We start from the raw sequence: 21,061 nt of genomic DNA, 5'->3' as shown, positions 1-21,061 counted from the left end.
TAAAAAATGCTATATCAGAAAAGTCATCTAAAGCTCAGCTTATCAAAGTTAAAATACAGAAAGCCCAATGCAGCCACTGAAACCAGTGGTTTGTCTGGGACTGAGCAGAGCTTCACATCAACTTATGTCAACATTTTACAACAAATAATCAAACAAGTGACCTAGCAGAAAACTACATGTAGCAAAGAGACCAACCAAAGAGACCGACTCAATGACAATACATTGAGTTGGTCTTCACATGTAACAGTACCGGCAATTACATTCAATAGCAGTATGTGGAGTGTAGTGAGGAACTCTCTAATAAAAGTATGAAACAATCACTACTAAGGAGACACCTAGAAACAAAACATCTACAACATGAGGTGTCCTTTATGATCATCCATTCCCCTTTCAGACTGCTTACATGACAAGAACTGGCTTTCTGGCATTTTTTCCCTTTTTAAATTACTTAAATGTCAGCGTTTAGGGCTTAAACTGGTAATATATTTGATGTGCATGACAAAATCAATTAAACAATTGGAAATTTTACATTTTGGACTTGATGAGAATGATACCTGGATTTTTCTTGTCTGCAAACCAACTTGACCTGGCACATTGTGTCAAACAAGACCTCAATGAGCTTCTCACGCAACTGACAGTGCAAAGGTTAGGAGTCAAAGTCCTTTCAATTGTTGCACCCACTAAACCAGCAAATGAACGTAATAGTGATAGCCATGAATGGAAACTTGAAAAGCAAATATCAAGACAAATTGCAGTCAGACATTAGTTAAGTTTACATACAGAATATCTAGAACTTTCAAACACGGCCTGTAAATATCCAGTTGCCATTCCCAAACCTCTGTCAAAGCGGTTTTCTACACTTACTGCACTAAAATTGCAGTACAGACATTGACTTTTCTATTGAGAACAGATTAAGACTAAAACTGTCATGCATTTCACCAAACCTGCAGAAACTGTGCTCCAAGAAGCAGGGTCCGTGTACTTTTTAGTATTTGAAATTTCATTTTAGAAGCAAAAACGAAAAAACGAAAATGAAAGGAATTTTCAGATTTTGATTTTTGATTAAAGAATAAAATGAGGGAAAATAAGGTATTTTTTAATTCTGTGGCAACAAATAGCAGTCATAAACTTAAAATTACACATACTTTTCTGGATTTATTTGTGATTCAAATAATGAAAGTGTAATAGCTCAAAAACAACAAAACAGACACATTTTCGTTGTCTGAAACCGGACGTATTTCTGCGCGATTTTTGACGACACATGAGAACAGTCCTCCTAACAACACTTCGACCAACGGCCTTGAAGTTACACTGCATGGCATCAGCAGAGGATGATGGACCATTATGTTGTTTTTTGGAACAGTAAAAGTAGTGACACTCCGGGACGAGGACATGACTGCAGAAAAACTGAGTCGCATCTTTCAGGTAAAAATACAAGCTTTGCAAACTTTGCTTCATTGATGTAGCAGACCCTTTATGAACGTTATTGTTATTACTTACTGTGAAACAGCTAACATTAATGATTTCATTTACTAACACTAAGTCTGGCATTTTCTATAGTTCTAGCATTTTTGAATGGTTGCTCATTGACTTTTACCGGCTACTATAGCTAGTAGTTGTTTTGAGTATTAACTGCGCACAAGTGTAACACGTTAGGAGAGCAACGTGATTTACAGAAAGTTTTCTTAACATGTGTTACACTTGTCAATGAGCAACCATTCACACATTTTCACACATTCAAAATGCTAGCACTATAAAATTTGTCATACTTAGTGTTAGTAAATGAAATCACCAAAGGTTAGCTGTTTCACAGTAAGTAACACCATTAACGTTCATAAAAGAACTGCTACATCAATGAAGCAAAGTTTGCAAAGCTTGTATTTTTACCTGAAAGATGTGACTCGGTTTTTCTGCAGTCATGTCCTCGTCCCGGAGTGTCACTCTTTTACTGTTCAGAAAAACAACGTAATGGTCCATCATCCTCTGCTGATGCCATGCAGTGTAACTTCAAGGCCTTCGGTCGATGTGTTGTGAGGAAGACTGTTCTCATGTGTCGTCAAAAATCGTGCAGAAGAAGAAGTATCTCCGGTGCCAGCAAACGAAAATGCATCTGTTTTGTTGTTTTTGAGCTATTACACTTTCATTATTTGAATCACAAATAAATCCTGAAAAGTATGTGTAATTTTAAGTTTAATACTGTTATTTGTTACCACAGAATTAAAAAATACCTAATTTGCCCTCATTTTATTCTTTAATCAAAAATCAAAATCTGAAAATTCTTTTCATTTTCGAGTTTTCGTTTTTGCTTCTAAAATGAAATTTCAAATACCAAAAAGCACACAGACCAAGCAGGTCAACCCATCACATTAATGATGAGTAGAATAAAAAATAGAATATAATAAATTAAAAGTCAAGTAATACTTTTTGTTATCATGTAAAGTCTATATAATGCATGCCAATTACTGGTTCTAGTATGAACAAGGCATTCTTAAGGTGGTAGGCAGAGATTCTGTGAAGCTGAAAAGGGGTATAAAGTCTTCAAAAGTTTGGGAACCACTGCCCTATACTATTCATTGCAACAGTAATCATGTCAGGTGATAGTGGCAACCCACTGAGAAGCTGGCACCTTATACTTTTCCCCAACCCCAGTGCTCAGAAGAGAGGTGCTTGAGTTCAGAGCGCGTCATAGAAGTTCTCAAATGCAGTTGGTGGTGACTGGATGCATCAGGTAGGAGGCTGCTTTACCAGCCACCAAAGTTCTGCAGCATCATGTATATGAGGTTGTTTAGTATAGTCCATATATGGTTGTTTTAGGGTGGACCCACTCAGCGTTAAAGGTGTGTCCACATACACACATTTATAAGACAATTGTAATTTACAAAGGTAAATAGCAATGAAATGTGTGTTTGACAGGTTTTAAAAATCTTATTTTTTTTGTTGGCATGGCATTTCCCTGTTTTTTGGCGTTTGTGCATTTGCACACTCATATCCAAATCAAGTTTTATAAATGAGACCTCAGGTCTTCTACCTGAAGGGAAACATATGGCTGTTTAGTAATGTGAAGGGAAGTGACAAGATACTGACCTGAAAAATCCTGCAATGTGGCATAGAGTCTGAAATGAACACAAGGCTGAAGTTAGGTATGTATTCGGCCATCTTCTTATTCGCTCCCAGCTACATGTTTGCTTGCAATCCGCGACTGTACTTTTTTTCACAGCTTTTGCAAACTAGTTACTTATTTTATTGTAACAGCAAGGCAAAATATGCCAAAATATGCAGCTGACTGCAAACTTATACTGGCTCTAGCTAGGAGTGAATAAAAAGCCAGCCAAAATGTGTACCTAACTTCGGCTTCGAGATCACTTTAGAATTAAGGAAAATTCTGTTAAAAATAATTACCATCAAGCCTTTTCACAAACACACAGTTATGTGCCAAAGCATTCAGTCCCTTTAAAAGTATCCTAATTTTCTGGATGACAAAAGATTTGTCCACATATTTATTCATTCAGTCCTTTTAATAAGAACTCTTGTGCTGCAACAATACATTTCCAAAGTCCAAATAAACCCTTTCTGTAGATATTTAACTGAAAAAGAAAAACTCCAAAGTTAGTGTTTGCATTAAGTATTCAAGCTCTACATATTCATACTTTGTCAAGAACCCTTTTGCTGCAGTAACAACCTTCGTTATTTTGGATATGTAAGTATGCCCCAGTTTTGCACATTGTTCAGGAGTGATTCTTCCCCATTCTTCTTGGCAGGATTTCAAGAGACCCTCTAAGTTGGTGGGATGGCACTTTTGAATAGAAATTTTCAAATAGTGCCACAGATTCTCAACAGGGTTAAGATTAGGGCTTTGACTTGGCCATTTCAAAACATTCACCTTTCTGTTTTTAGAGATCCCAGTGTCACTTTGGCCTAATACTTAGAGTCATTGTCATGTTGAAAGATGAATCTTCTCCCGAGCTTTAGATTCATAGACGACTGGAACAAGTTCTCCTGCAATATTGTGTGATATTTGTGTCCATCCATTGTTCCTTCAACTCTGACAAGATTCTTAGTCCCAGCACATGAAAATCATCCCCACAGCATGATGCTGCCACCACCATATTCCACTGTAGGTACAGTATGGTGGTTCTTGAGGCACGGGCAGCATTATTGTTAAGCTGTACATACCACTTTGAAATCTGACCAGAAAGTTCTATTTTGGTCTCATCTGACCATAAAACCTTCTCCCACATCTTAACTGGTCTTTCTCATGCTTTGTGGCAAACACCATACGTTCTTTTATGTGCAACTTCTTAAGGAATGGCTTCTTTCATGCTACCTTCCCATAGAGGCCTGTTTAATGGAGAGCTCTTGAAATTGTGGACCCCTGCACCTTCACTCCAGTTTCAGCCAAAGAGCATTGCAGACATCTGAGAGTGACGGTTGGATTTCTAGTTGCCTCTCTCACCAGTCAATGTCTTACTCTGATGTTGAGTTTTAAGGGATGGCCTGTTCTAGTAAGAGTCTGGGTGCTGTGATGAATTTCCACTTTCTGATGATGGATTCAACAGTGCACAATGGGACATTCAAACTCTTTTGATATTTCTATAACAATTCCCTGCCTTATGCATTTCAATAACTTTGTTTCTCACATCAGTAGAATGCTCCTTTGTCTTCATTTTTGCAGTGACTGTCCAACAAAGACTACGGCCAATGCAAAGGGGGCTTTTTAAATCCAGAGAGATAGAAAGGACTCACAAGTAGCACCTCATTAAGTTTAATTATGACTGTTAAACGACTGTCACCTTTGTAATTAATTTGTCATTGGTGTAAAGATGGAGCTTCCAAAGTACAGAGGTTTAAATACTTATGCAAACATTAACGTTGTAGTTTTTCTTCTTCAGTTAAATGTCTACAGAAAATGGTTTATTTTGACTTTGGAAATGTTTTGTCACAGCATAAGAAAAAATACTGAATGAATAAATATGCATGCAAATCTTTTGTCTTGCAGAATATTTTGACGACTTTCCACTTAATGCCACTTAATGTTTGTGAAAGGGCTTGGTAGTGATTATTTTTAACATCTGAAATGATCATGGGACTTAAGTTAGGTATGCATTCAGCTGGCTTTTTATTCACTCGTAGCTACATATATGCTTGCAGTCAACTACTTATTCACAAACCAGCTTTTTCTTCAGTGTTAACAGCAAGGCAAAATATTCTACAGAGTGTATATTAATCGGCAAACTGATACATTATTTGAAAGAATAAATATTCCAGATTTTGGACTTCAAAGGGTTGACAATGTTAAACTCAACTTAACGAAGGAAACTTACTTGGACACGTTTATATTGTGTCAAATAATATACATGTGATAGATGTGCAAGCATTGGGGCATTGTGGTTACGGATTTGCCCTTTAAACCCTGAGTTTGTCGGTTCAACTCTGATATTGACACTGTGTGACCATGAGCAAGTCACTTTACCTGTCTGTACAGGATCGCTGGACATAAGAAATGTAACCAGTAGTAACTAAATGTTATGTTACATAATGTTGTGAGTATTAAATGTACAATATTTTGCATTTAGAATAAGTAATTAGCTTGCAAAAGCTGTGTGAAAAAGTACAGTTGCTGGTTGCAAGCAAACATGTAGCTGAGAGCAAATAAAAAGATGACAAAATAAGTACCTGACTTCAGCCTTGTGATCATTACAGAGGCAAAGGTAGATTCTGTTAAATAGTAATAATTACCACCAAGTCCTCTCGAAAACATGCAAAAAAAAAAAAAAATACTGTACAGTTTAAACGCAGATCCCTCTCCTTCCCACTTCTATTCACACTCCATGACTCTACTGGACCTTCAGTTCCTGTTTCTTGCCCCGCCCATTTCGGCTGAAGATCACATGAACAACCAATATAGTTCACACACAGATCCAATATAGTTTATACACAAAGTTACAATAGGGTGTGCATGCATAACCAGTATGTTTCATATGAGAAACTGACATAGTACACACATAAAACCAATAGAGTTCAAGCGCAAAACCGACATGTTACCCACATGAAACCAGTGTAAGCCGTGCATGAAACCAATATAGTGCATACACAAAGCCATTGTTAAACCGACACAGAATGCAAACCAATATTGTTCATATGCAAACTGATGACATGCGAGCCTAAACCGATGTAGTTCACTCACAAACCAATAACAAATGTTCTGGAACCAGTGATATACACACGCAAATCAATATAGTTCACATGCAAACCAGTGGTATGCATATACAAACGGATATGATTCACGCAGAAACCGATAATATACGGACAAGGACCAATATCTATACTAATTAATAAAAGGCAAAGCCCTCACTGACTGACTGACTCACTGACTGACTGACTCACTCATCACTAATTGTCCAACTTCCCGTGTAGGTAGAAGGCTGAAATTTGGCAGGCTCATTCCTTACAGCTTACTTACAAAAGTTAGGCAGGTTTCATTTCGAAATTCTATGCGTAATGGTCATAACTGGAACCTGTTTTTTGTCCATATACTCTAATGGAGGAGGCGAAATCACGTATCGCGTCATCACGTATTACGCCTCCTACGTAATCACGTGAAGTGAAAACAAGGAAGAGATTTACAGCACGAGTCAAACGTGGGAACGAAGGTAAATGACGTTAATTGTTGAGTGTCTTTTAATACTGTGTAATTGTTGAGTGTCTTTTAATACTTTGTAAGCATACATATTAACAGATGTGCAATTAAATGTGTGCATTTACGGGGTGATTTCTCAGGATTAAAGCTCGAAGTGATCACTCGAGTGAAGGCAGCTTCACAAAAAAAACAGATCCTTAACAAACTGTTATTGGTATATTTTCCCTCAATTTTAAAAGGTTTTCTTTTCTTCTTAATAAAAATTTAAAAGCAGAACTTTGCCGGTGCGAACCGCGGAGATTTGAGCGACTGACGCATACAGACAGATTCATGAGTGCAGGTACTTCGGAAAGAAAGCACCCTGTAAACCTAAAGTTTAAATTAAGTTTATAGACCTACAAAAGGTTGCCATTGATTTCAGGCAAGATTGCTTTTCTCCTGTACAACTATACGTTGCATTCTCAAGAGTGTGCTTGCACAGCTTGGTCATATTACAGCCGGAGTGCTGAACTGACAAACTGGTATACAAACAGAACAATTGTAAAAACAGGATTAAATAAAAAGGCTGCTTCCGTTGGCGAAGCAACGAAAAAGGAAGACCTTATATGACGTTCGTTTATAAAACAGTGGAGAGGCTGTGTGAAGTCAGCTACACAAAAAAACAGATCCTTAACAAATTGTTAGTGGTATATTTTACCTCAATTTAAAAAGGTTTTCTTTTCTTCTTAATAAAAATTTAAAAGCAGTACTTCGCCGGTGCCAAGCGCGGGGATTTCAGCGACTGACACATACAGATATATTCATGAGTGCAGGTACTATGGAAACAGAGCACCGTGTAAACCTAAAGTTTAAATTAAGTTCATAGACCTACAAAAGGTTGCCATTGATTTCAGGCAAGATTGCTTTTCTCCTGTACAACTATACGTTGCATTCTCAAGAGTGTGCTTGCACAGCTTGGTCATATTACAACCAGAGTGCTGAACTGACAACATGGTATACAAACACAACAATCGTAAAAACAGGATTAAATAAAAAGGCTTCTTCCGTTGGCAAAGCAACAAAAAAGGAAGACCTTATATGACGTTCGTTTATAAAACAGCGGAGAGGCTGTGTGAAATCAGCTTCACAAAAAAACAGATCCTTAACAAATTTTTATTGGTATATTTTCATTCAATTTAAAAAGGTTTTCTTCTTAATAAAAATTTAAAAGCAGTACTTCGCCGCTGCAAAGCACGGGGATGTATATATACAGATAGATAGATAGATAGATAGAGATATATATGTATATTATATAGATATCGCGCTTCGCCTTTCGCGGCTTCACTCCATCGCGGATTTTATATGTAAGCATATTTAAATATATATCGCGGATTTTTTGCTGGTTCGCGGATTTCTGAGGACAATGGGTCTTTTAATTTCTGGTACATGCTTCCTCAGTTGGTTTGCCCAGTTGATTTCATACAAGGGACGCTATTGGCAGATGGCTGAGAAGCTACCCAACTTACTTTTCTTTCTCTCTCTCTTGCACTGACTATCTGTGATCCTGACGTAGGGGGTGTGAGCAGGGGGGCTGTTCGCACACCTAGACGATACGGACGCTCGTCTAAAAATGCTGAAAGATTATCTTCACGTTGCTACCTTCTGTGTGCAGTTTTTAAGTATGCAGCACGGTGCTTCGCATACTTAAAAGCTCAAAGGGCACGTATTGATTTTTTTCTCTGTCTCTCTCTCTCTCACTCTCTGCTCCTGACGGAGGGGGTGTGAGCTGCCGCCTTCAACAGCTTTGTGCCGCGGTGCTTCGCTTACTTAAAAACAAACAGCCCTATTGATTTGTTTGCTCCTTTGAAGAGGAAGATATGTTTGCATTCTTTTAATTGTGAGACGGAACTGTCATCTCTGTCTTGTCATGGAGCACAGTTTAAACTTTTGAAAAAGAGACAAATGTTTGTTTGCAGTGTTTGAATAACGTTCCTGTCTCTCTACAACCTCCTGTGTTTCTGTGCAAATCTGTGACCCAAGCATGACAATATAAAAATAACCATATAAACATATGGTTTCTACTTCGCGGATTTTCTTATTTCGCGGGTGGCTCTGGAACGCAACCCCCGCAATGGAGGAGGGATTACTGTATATATGTATATATGTAGATATGTGTATATGTAGATATGTACATATAAGTATATATGTTTATGTATATATATGTTTACATAACCTCTTTAACACACTACTTCTCCGCTGTGAAGCGCCGGTGTTTTGCTAGTAGTTCATATAAATGAAACCAGTATTGTTCACACGCAAACCAATTAAGTATGCACACAAACCGATAGTAAATATTCATAAACAAATAGTGTTCACATGTAAACAAATAGATTACGCACACAAATATATGATTTATGGCCTGATTGGCCCCTCATAGTGTAATAGTTTAGTTCACCTACACACTGGTTCCACTGTCACATTTTGTGTCACATAGTTGGACATACAGTAGAGCGGTAATTTATATGTATACTTGCATCTATTTAATTTCTTTTTTTTTTTTTTTAATATTTTTATTTTATTAATTTTCATTGTAATCATTCCATACAAGCAGATCAATTTATAACCCAACAAATCTGAAGACTAATCAAACCCCACCCCTGAGAAGGAGAGCTTAGCTAAAGGAAAATTGCTTAAGGCTTTTTAATAAGGCAACATTAAACAAAAGAAAGGGAGAAGTAAATATCTATGTAAATAAGAGATGGAGAAGGGAGTTAAATGCGATAATAGTTATTTCTTTTATTCTAAAATAATATTGATTAAATCCTGCCATGTTTTGAAAAAATGTTGTACAGATCCTCTAACTGAAAATTTGATTTTTTCCAATTTCAAATAATATAAAACATCGGTTTCCCACTGACTTATAAGAGGAGAATTAGGATTCTTCCAATTTAACAAAATAAGTCTGCGTGCCAAAAGTGTAGTGAATGCAATCACCGTTTGCTTGTCCTTCTCCAATTCAAGTCCATCTGTAAGAACACCAAACACAGCTGTTAAGGAGGGATTGTGATACCAAGGTTGTCTGAGATGCACTTAAAAATTTTTGTCCAAAATGATGTTAGTTTGGTGCAGGCCCAAAACATGTGACCCAGTGAGGCAGGAGCTTGGTTGCAGCGCTCGCAGGTTGGATCCTGCCCTGGAAACATTTTGGACAGTTTTAAGCGAGACAGATGGGCTCGATATATAATTTTTAGTTGAATAATTCTCTGCTTTGCTACCTTCCACTCCTTTTCTGATATATTGATTAAGAGATCTTCTTCCCAATGTCCTCTTGATTCTTTGAAAGGTAGGGACTCTAATAAGATTTTATATATTGCGGAAATAGTGTTTGTTTCCTCGAAATTGAGCAGTATTTTTTCCAGCATTGTGGAGGGTGCAAGGTGGGGGAAATCGGGCAATTTCTGTTTAACAAAATTTCTTATTTGAAGATAGTAAAAGAAATGTGTAGCTGGGAGGTTGAATTTTGAACGTAATTGTTCAAAAGATGTAAATATGTTGTCTATATAAAGATCTCTGAGCATTTTAATCCCAAAACTTTTCCAGGTATTAAAAACTGGATATACTTGCGAAGGTTGAAAGAGGTGGTTCCCTTGCAGAGGTGCCACTGATAAAAGATTTTCCATCTTAAAATGCTTTCTAATTTGGTTCCATATTCTGAGTGAGTAAAGCACAATTGGGTTATTAGTATATTTGCGATAACTTTCATTTATTGGAGAGCAGAGCAGGGAATATAAAGAAGTACTACAGGATTTTACTTCTATTGCGGACCAAGCCTGTGTATGTTCATTTATTTGTGTCCAGGTTTTTATCGCTTGTATGTTTGCTGCCCAGTAATAAAACTGAAAGTTAGGTAAAGCCATGCCACCTTCTGCCTGAGGTTTTGTAGGGTCGCTCTTCGGATACGTGGGTGTTTTGAGTTCCAAATGAATGAGGTTATTATTGAATCTAACTGTTTAAAAAACAATTTCCATCCATCCATCCATTGTCTCCCGCTTATCCGAGGTCGGGTCGCGGGGGCAGCAGCTTGAGCAGAGATGCCCAGACTTCCCTCTCCCCGGCCACTTCTTCTAGCTCTTCCGGGAGAATCCCAAGGCGTTCCCAGGCCAGTCGAGAGACATAGTCCCTCCAGCGTGTCCTGGGTCTTCCCCGGAGCCTCCTCCCAGTTGGACGTGCCCGGAACACCTCACCAGGGAGGCGTCCAGGAGGCATCCTGATCAGATGCCCGAGCCACCTCATCTGACTCCTCTCGATGCGGAGGAGTAGCGGCTCTACTCTGAGCCCCTCCCGGATGACTGAGCTTCTCACCCTATCTTTAAGGGAAAGCCCAGACACCCTGCGGAGGAAACTCATTTCAGCCGCTTGTATTCGCGATCTCGTTCTTTCGGTCACTACCCATAGCTCATGACCATAGGTGAGGGTAGGAACATAGATCGACTGGTAAATTGAGAGCTTCGCCTTGCGGCTCAGCTCCTTTTTCACCACGACAGACCGATGCAATGCCCGCATTACTGCGGATGCCGCACCGATCCGCCTGTCGATCTCACGCTCCATTCTTCCCTCACTCGTGAACAAGACCCCGAGATACTTGAACTCCTCCACTTGGGGCAGGATCTCGCTACCAACCCTGAGAGGGCACTCCACCCTTTTCCGGCTGAGGACCATGGTCTCGGATTTGGAGGTGCTATATTGGAATGTTTTGAAATAAAAAGAGAAGTTTAGTTTATTTAATTTCTTTTTTGACTGGGAGGATATTATACGTGTTTGTTGCTGGGTATAACTCAATGAAGTGTATGTAAGTAAAAAGTCTTCATAATTATTGTATTTTATTCAAGAACACTATAATAGACTAATATAAGGCATGCAAAATTGAAAAAAGTAAACTCATGGGTCATTTATTCTCTAACTGAACTGAACATGAACTAGTTCAAAATTGAATTGGTAAACTATGAACATGAATTTATTCATTTAAATCTGTATGAACTGAACTTTGAGCTAGTTCTTGTGAGTTGTGAAGTTGCACAACACTGTCCATTACTGAAATTGTGCTGTCAAATTTTCACACCTTGTTTCATGAGGTTAAACAGTCAAAGATGTCTTGGAATAACCTCTCTCCTTCCTTTTCAGTCTTTTTTTGGTAATCATTTAAATGAATGTTGTCCCTCATTTAAATATTGTTAGTTCAAAGATCCCCCTTCCCCCTCCTTTGTCCTTTTCGTATTCAGGTCAGGTCAGCCATAAGTTTTTTTTTCTATGGAGTGCTAAAAGACCTGCCATCAAAGACTCCATTTTGATTTGAGCCAGATTGGGTGGAGGCATTTCTCTTCCAGATTTTGAACTGTTCCATTGTGCATATGTTCTCCATTTGATCTGCTTATGCATAGTAAGCAAACCCGGCATTTTCACCTCTGCCCTGGCTTAAGAACCTTGTCTCTCCTCACTCTTTGCAGCAGCTAACATTTATCAGGTTAAAAACAAAAAGGCATTAGATGAATATAGTCCTATTATAAGTTACATTTTGCGTGTTTAGCAAAAGGTAGAAAAGCAGTTTTTTTTTTTTTCCATGTTGGCACTCCCTTACATCAGTAGTTCACAATAGCTCTCTCAACATTGGTAGGCAACCAACATCTCCTATCCAAGTTGTGCTTCACAAGGTATCAGCACACTCTGAGATTTGTTAGAAAAAACCGGGCACACCTCATTCCAGTTTATTAAAGGCCAACATACAATCCCTTCTTCCGCTTTCTTTTTGTATTTACAGAAGTGTGGAATACATTTTTCTGCCCTGTTCTGAAGCATGCATTATTTGAATTTTTCTTTTCCTTTGATCTCCACTAAACTTATTTCTTCTTTATATGTCTACTTTCATGATTCCATAATTACAATAACAACGATTATTTTTTCTTTTTTTTTTTAGTATAGCCCAAAATCACACAAGCAGTACAACAATGGGCTCTGTTTTACTGAAAGCCTCCCAGCCTTGACTCCCTAGGACAAGAAAAAACTCCTCCAAAAAAAACCCTTGCAGGGAAAAAAAATTAAAGAAATGAAAGAGAGACTCCTTTTCCAGGTAGGTTTTGCAGGTAATGGGTGTCAAAAAATGGGGTAAATACAATACACGAAACAGAACACAAGTAATCCTCTTCACAGAGCTAGCAGGCCAATCTATCATTGCTACCTTAGGAATACAATACAATTACACCTATCCCAGTCACTCAGTAATGGATCACTGACCTACTGTATCCCTGTCAACTCCATTGTCTTAGAAAACAATTTTTAAAAACAAAAAAAAATTCCTCCTGAAATACTAATAAATTTATTCATAGAGTTTATCACTATCCTAGAAAGTGTTTAGTGATGGGTTTATCTCCTAACCCACTTTGTCACTTTGTGCACCAGGCACTTTTCTCCATATGTTCTGTGAATGTCCCACTGTTGCAGTTCTTTGGGCCTCAACTGCTTTCATGCTCTCCTCAATTTTATCTGTCTCTACTGTATATCTTGCTCTCCTATTATTCTACTACTCCTTTTAGATTTGTCTACTGTTTTTCGTCTCTCTGTCCATCACCAGTGCATTATTTCAATAGTTACAATATTAGCAAAAATTCTTACAGCTTGCCAATGGAAGTACCTTGACCTTGTTATTTTGTCTGTCGGGACTTTTTTTACAGCCTTGTGATGTTAGAACTGTCAGCCACACAGATCAGTGTACTGGCTCAAACCATTGGCAAGTTGGAAGACACTATTTTCATGATTAGGTCAGGGAGCCTATGATCCAACTTAAGTACATTTTAGTTTTCTCTTGCACAGCCAGATGTGTGGGCCTATGGGTTTTTTCAGGGACCAGCGTGTTTAATTAATTTATATTTTACTCTGTTTTCCTTTCTATAACTATGGTGGGGGGGGGGGGTTCAATTTTATATGTACAAATGTTTTTCTTTGTTATCTCCTTTATCTTTTTGAAATCAAACAAAAAATTGATCTCAAAAAGAAAAATATTATGTACTGTACTGCTAACATAACAATATAATTGAAAAATTTTGATCATGACAAAAAGTTTTACTGTCAACAACTAAGCCCTTCAAGTGAACATTGATTGCAGAATGAATGCACAGAAATCTTAACTTTTAGCTATAATGCAGAAAAACCACCATCAAATGAAAAAAAAGTTATGTACAAGTAAAGCAAAAAGTAAAGAATTTAAGAGTCACTTTGACTCAACATTAAATCTAGTATCAATAAAAGTTATAAAGACATTGCACATTTTCTATCCTATCAGACTATGAGAGGCTGATACATGCTTGTTTTTAGCAGACTATATTAATTTTAATGCAGTTTTAACAGGATTGCCAAAGAACAACATAGAGAAGCTAAGGCTCATTCAAAAGAGCTAGAAATTTAACAAAAGGGCAAGTATCTGGGCATGTAACACCACATTCAACTACAATTGCCATCCTACACATTTTCATACTGACTTAATACTCTTGATTTAATTTATGGATGCACTTCAATTTGTATAATCACGGATTCCAGTCTGCTGTAGCTTTTGCTCTTTAATGTTACAGTTTTTAGTAGCAGCATTATACCTGTACATGTTTTGTTCCTAAATGATAAGTCAAAGTTGTACTTCTGTGATATGTAAACTTGACCACACTACCTTTACGAGTATCAACAATTTTGTCTTTTAAACCATCTGGGACAATTTTAAATATAAAGCAACAATCATAAATGTCTTTCTCAGCCATTGCTAATGGAATAGCTTAAATCAGGTGTTCCCAAACTTTAAGAAAAGGCTACACAAAATATTTTGCCATCTGGTGAAGGCCACCACTAATATAAAACCAATCCTGCACAGAAGAACGTGATTTGGGATCTCAGTTACTACCAACAGTAGTCACACTGCATGATTTTATATAATAGCAGGCATGTTAATCAAAGCAAATGCTTAACTACAGTAGACTATTGACACATATATGATTAAATGTCACATGGCACATCTAGGCCAGGGGTTTTCAACCTTTTTACTTGACATAGCACCTCCAGGAATTGAAAGTTCCACCATTTTCTTTCAGTCATAAATTGCTAACACTTGAAACCTGTACTGGATACAACTAAAAGTAAGATTTCTACCACCCCCTAATATTGCATTTGGGGATTTTAACAAGTGATTGCAGAAAGTTTTGGTTTTTTTGGGTTTGTGTATGTCTTTCAGTTTTTCTTCTGGGCATCAAATGCTTTATTAATTAATTAATTAATTAATTATTAATAGGAACAGTTGCATGGCTTGATTAAGGAGTAAACATTTCCCTAAATTTCTATATTTTTAGTTTAGGAAATGTATATAGTTAAATATGAATCCAGATAAAAAGAAGTAGATAGATAATAGGTTACACATGACTTTGGTTGTCTTTATGTTTTATAGAGCTATTACTGTCAATGTTGGGTTCCAATTTTGATAACTTTAAGCACAGTTTAGCTTTTTCCTGTATTTATATTTAAAGGAAGGATGAAAATTAACCAACACTAGCAACAATATTAATATTAACAATAATAAAATTAAATGTTGGTACAGTAATCCCTCCTCCATCGCGGGGGTTGCGTTCCAGAACCCCCCGCGAAAGGTGAAAATCCGTGAAGTAGAAACCATATGTTTATATGGTTATTTTTATATTGTCATGCTTGGGTCACAGATTTGCACAGAAACACAGGAGGTTGTAGAGAGACAGGAACGTTATTCAAACACTGCAAACAAACATTTGTCTCTTTTTCAAAAGTTTAAACTGTGCTCCATGACAAGACAGAGATGACAGTTCCGTCTCACAATTAAAAGAATGCAAACATATCTTCCTCTTCAAAGGAGTGCGGATCAGGATCAGAGAATGTCAGAAAGACAGAGAAAAGCAAACAAATCAATAGGGCTGTTTGGCTTTTAAGTGTGCGAAGCACCGCCGGTACAAAGCTGTTGAAGGCGGCAGCTCACACCCCCTCCGTCAGGAGGAGAGAGAGAGACAGAGAGAGAGAGAAAAACAAACAGTCAAAAATCAATACGTGACCTTCGAGCTTTTAAGTATGCGAAGCACCGTGCAGCATGTCGCTTCACTAAGCAGCTGCACAGAAGGTAGCAACGTGAAAATAATCTTTCAGCATTTTTAGACGAGCGTCCGTATCGTCTAGGTGTGCGAACAGCCCTCTTGCTCACACCCCCTACGTCAGGATCAGAGAAAGTCAGCGCAAGAGAGAGAGAGAGAAAAGTAAGTTGGGTAGCTTCTCAGCCATCTGCCAATAGCGTCCCTTGTATGAAATCAACTGGGCAAACCAACTGAGGAAGCATGTACCAGAAATTAAAAGACCCATTGTCCGCAGAAATACGCGAACCAGCAAAAAATCCGCGATATATATTTAAATATGCTTACATATAAAATCTGCGATAGAGTGAAGGCGAAGCGCGATATAGCGAGGGATTACTGTATACATATTTTATTGTTAATAATTGTTGAAATTTCATTCTTCATTGTATATTTGTCTGCCTTAGTCTGCCAGTTTCTAAAATTGTTCCAAAAATGGTACAAAAAAGCAAGTTCACCAAAACTAACAATCGTTTAACCTTACAGGACATTTCCTAAGAGAAAGACAGAAACAGAGACACAGAGAGAGGGAAACACAAACTGTGCAGCCTGCTTGTGTGGGATGGGAGGGTAAGAAAATGAGCACTCAACTGGGGCTCTCTCCTTCCCAAAAATATGTCGGTCTTAGCAAGTGATTCCCATACTCTCTATCTTGGCATGGATGGGCTGAATGAGGTGTGGAAGTGAGAAGGAGGTATTCCCTCAGAGCCAACGTGAGCAATGAAAGATTTTGATTTGGTGCAAGTGATATACATGATAGAAGAGAAAAGGACTAGGAGTGGAGGCTTAAAACTGGAGTATCATGAGACTTAGCAATGGAACTGAAGCAAGGCTGACCAAGAGGACTCTGGTTCAGCCAATTTGTAACCAAAGGTCCTTTTAAGTCCCACTTTTTATCCCCCTTTTGTCTTTCTTTTTTTTCTCATGTACCACCAGATAGCTGTTTGTGTAGCACACAGCTTGAGGACTGCTGTGCTCGTGCATACCTACAATGATACTGTATATGATTGCTTTTATGTAACAAATGAAGAACATTTTCAGTTACCTATATGTTTATTTAGAAAAAAAGGCAATTTGAAGACAATCTTTAAAATCAGAATTAATTTTCTTATTGTCAGCCTCGCTAGGGCCAAAGCAACAGCAACCTGAAAACCTTTAGCTTAGACAGAAAAGGGGGTCGAATAATGCAATTAAGGAAAAATAATGTTACATTTTTGGAAATTAATTGCATGTGCTAACAACACTTTAACTTTTACAGCACTAAAGTCATTGCATCATCTGCTTAGTGGTACATAGAATTCCATGATGCCATGATAATAATTTGGATAATGCAGCATTTTACAGAAAGCCCAAGAGAGGCTGGGCAGCTATTTCATTTTCTACAGTCTTTTTATCCAAAGCTTTCGTTTTTCTCTTCCCTTGCCATCAGGCTGTTTCTAATGAAAAAATAGACAATTTCAACTAGCACAATAATTATGACCAGAGATAATAGTTCAATGAGCTACTACATTTGTCATTGTAATAACTATGAAATTGTCAATGTTATTCTTAGTGTATGTGCAAAATTCTCCTTAGAGGGATGCATGAACTGGATAGCCAACAAAACAAAATTGTGCAGTAAAACCGTGTGATTAAAAATTGAGGTGTCTGGTTTACTTGTACAGGTTCACCGAGCTGAATAACATGCCTAGCTTTATGATGCACCTGTCTTCGCTTTAACTGGATATTTCTTTTCTTCAGCAGATGCTTTTAATATCTGGCACTGTTCTCCATTAAATTTACCCCTGTATTTTTTTTTTGTTATTAAGCAAGGTTTCACTTTTTAATGATTAATGGTTATCAAGCGAACAATCATAAGCACAACTATTAATTACAAAATCTGAAGAAAATTTGCCTCCTTAATTTAGGTCAATGTCAAGAAGGCTCATCAACACCTTTAATCCCTACAGTATCGAAGGAAAGCCCAGATGTGTCCAACTACAGTTAATACATAGGCACACAGTGAAGTCCATGTTCAATGGTTACATGACATCCCAGAAAAGCAATTCCTCAGCCAAGGACCACAAAAGTACAACAGAAGATGATGAAAGAAGTTCAGAATATTAGTGGCATATAAGCTCTTATTCTCCAAACACAGATATAACAGATTGAACTAAGAAAGGCAAGCAGTATTCTTAAAGACCTCAGCTGAAAAAATAAGACCTCAGGAGAAATGAGTCAGTATGGAAAATCTGGGGTGCCTGAATATCCTCCTAGAGTTAAACAAGAGTGATTGCAATAGCAGGGGTTGGGTAAATCTTCATCAAACATGCACAAATACAAAAAGGGAAAAAATATTGTGCACTGCTGTCAATTGCTTAGGCAGTCTGCTCACATATGTAACGACAGCAAACCACGACCGACTGGTGCCAGCCCGTTTTCCAATAGTTGAGAAACAACTTTTTCTCTTTTAATTTTCTGTCTGAAAGACCTAAAGTTTAAGACACTGCTAAGATGGCAAGAGGAAAAATTACAGATTTGTACTGGAAAAATATGCACAAAGTTACCCTAGTTGCTGGAAATGTAATGTTAATATGCAATGCATGGGTAATACCATGGTTAATAAGATTTCAAATTTATTAAAATTAGACTTTTGTAGAAAAAATACAAATTATTGAAAGTATCAAAATTGGTTAGGGTATTGAGACAATCTCTAGAAAGTGATGAGTCTACCATTTAAAAAATGGAAGTGCCCCTTGTATATCAGTATATATATATATATATATATATCCTCTTTAATAAAATCCCTATGTGCGTCCAGGTGTCCATGTGTGTGTGTCTTCTGGTGAAGTGTGCATGCGCGGGGCACGGTGCGATGCGCGATATTACTGTCAGAGAAAGTTACAGGCATTTTACGGAAATACAAACCAGTATTACTGTGAGAGGAAATTAAAGGTACACAATACAGTGACGCATATTACAGCCACATACAAGCAAGTATTACTGTCAGAGGAGATTAAAGGCATATTACCGACACGCATGCATGTGTTACCGCCAGAGAAAATTAAAGGTATATTACGGACATACAAGCCAGCGGACGTACAAGACAGTATTACTGTCACAGAAAATGAAAGACACACAATACACGGCGGCGGCCCACGAAGAACGGTCAGCTCAGCAAGTAAACATCAACAAAAGAAAGGCTGAAAGAAAGAAAAATACGACCAACAAAAAGAAAGAGGTCAAAGTCCCTTGCCATTTAATATAGACTGTTCCTACTAATGTTTATGCACTACTGTTCTCGCGCCCATTATTGTAATGGGCTAAATGACTAGTATATATACAGTATATACACACACACAATTAATCCTTTGAAAATCCAGTTGTGCTGTGTGCAGAGTGTTTTGAAATGGTATCTACTGCTAAGGACACTATACAAAAAAAACATGCAGGCACTGACAGTTGGAAAATCTACCTACCATAGACCTACGGTTTTCATTCTTGTCTTCAGAAGGTCTCATTTGGTCTTTGAATTGCTTTACATTTTTCACATCTGCAGAGAGGTTATCACCCAACTCTGAATCATCCTCCATGATGACATCGATGATTCAATCACCTTTGTTATCTGTGTAAAAAAATGTCTTTTTAAATTTAAATATTTAAGCTATATGTACATTTGTGATGTCTTTATTAAACTAGATGAATAAATTAGCTAAAACTGGAACACTCAAAGCCCCAAAATTCTAGCTTTAGCTCATTAATTCTAAACTGTTATCTAGAAATGGCTCATTAAATACTCTAAGGACACTGCATGTGCAATCTGTTAACTTTGCCATAGTCTATATAAAATGCACAGTATTCTAAATGGAGAATGGTCCTTTCTTGATTTATCTTAGTTTTGTTTTGGTCAAGTTCTAGGCATGGCTGTCTTAACAGTATTATAGGCCCCAGACAATGGGGACCCTGTTTTGATAGCAAAACAGAAGCATACATAGCATCAGAAATAGCTTTGACCCCTATGCTCCTGTGCCCATGGTGCCCTTACATTGAGACAGCCCTGGATCTGGGAAGTAAAGTGAAACAGAAACCATTGTTGGCAAAGACTCATCAAGTTATGTTTTTTTTTTTTTTTTGTGCACTAACCAATAATTTCAGTTTCTTTCTCATTTTAGTTCTGCATCGATTAATCATACATTCAAAATCTTCAGTACAGACTCTACTTCATTTCAGTAGGGTATACATAGAGAAAAGGACCCACATACTTTCAGTCTGTACGGTTAAAATTAATTCCACATACTTTATTCTTTTATTAAACTTCTCTCCTGTTGCTTAGCACATGCAACTTAGAATCTGACTGTACTCTGCACATGTGACAATCCTGACTCTACTAAAAGAAAGCGTTAGTCAGCCATCGCACATCTGGAAAAACACTAATCATCTGTTCTTTGCTTTCGGATTTATTGTACCAATTCTCAATCAAAAACGAATGTATCCCTACGTATTACAGATATACTTTAAATATTATTGAAGTCTTCAGCGGAGCTCGTAAAAACTTATCAAGCTATTCTTTTCATTTTTGTAGGTAACTGATAAATGAATAAACGAGCAGATAAAAAATGCAATACCTGATAACGTGAACTAGGCTATTGCTCGTGTGCCTTCCGCGAAGCTAACGCCGTTCCAGTCGTTCGTGATCTTCAGCTACACTGTCTCAATGTTTCGTTTTGACTAAATACAGTAGAGAAGGTGTAGTTTGTTTTCAGTTTCGTTTCATCTCTAGATGTGGGAGTGGAGCTGACTTGTCATGTAGCCCCTCGTCAGCCTCAGGCTTGTCGGCTAGTTCCCAAACCTTAGCAAGATAATTGCACGTACACATTTATCGTATGCCGGCCATGTATGTATGTACGTCAGTAAATGTATTCACTGACATTAAGTATTCGATTCATTAATTTTCCGAAGACTTTTCTTACATCATAGGATCGATACCTTTTCGACAGCATTACACTACGCACTGTTTGAACCGTCCCGGATAGGATGCCAGTCATTTACATATCTCACTGTTGCATTGTGTCCACGGGGGATGGCCCTGTAGTCGAAACAGTTCTACGACTCTGACAGCACGGATTCTTATTTCTGGTCATCTCCCTACAGTTGTGGCTTTACGTGGTTCGAGCTGAGCTCCTGATCTGTGTGCATAATACCTGCAGAATGGAGCTCATTAAGTTGTGGCGGTCCATCCTACAGCTTTTCCTGGGAAAGGTCTGGCAGGTGGTCTTGCCTCCCTAAA

The 21,061-nt window shown here is 37.8% G+C and overlaps 1 protein-coding gene across 1 annotated transcript in view; it reads right to left on the bottom strand.

Annotated features, from left to right (window-relative positions):
* Positions 1-20,574, bottom strand: part of LOC114643482 (E3 ubiquitin-protein ligase rnf213-alpha) — a 97,226-nt gene extending 76,652 nt beyond the window's left edge. Inside the window, exons 1-2 of the mRNA XM_051918955.1 lie at positions 20,400-20,574; positions 19,254-19,399 (exon numbers count right to left, since the gene is read on the bottom strand). Coding sequence (XP_051774915.1) covers positions 19,254-19,367 — 114 coding nt within the window. The 5' untranslated portion in view covers positions 19,368-19,399; positions 20,400-20,574. The remainder of the gene's footprint in view (positions 1-19,253; positions 19,400-20,399) is intronic.
* Between the last annotated feature and the right edge of the window lie 487 nt (positions 20,575-21,061).

This window comes from Erpetoichthys calabaricus, chromosome 14, assembly GCF_900747795.2.
Source record: "Erpetoichthys calabaricus chromosome 14, fErpCal1.3, whole genome shotgun sequence".
NCBI lineage: Eukaryota > Metazoa > Chordata > Cladistia > Polypteriformes > Polypteridae > Erpetoichthys > Erpetoichthys calabaricus.
Note: the sequence above shows the minus strand (reverse complement) of the source record. Positions and strands in the feature narration are given on the sequence as shown.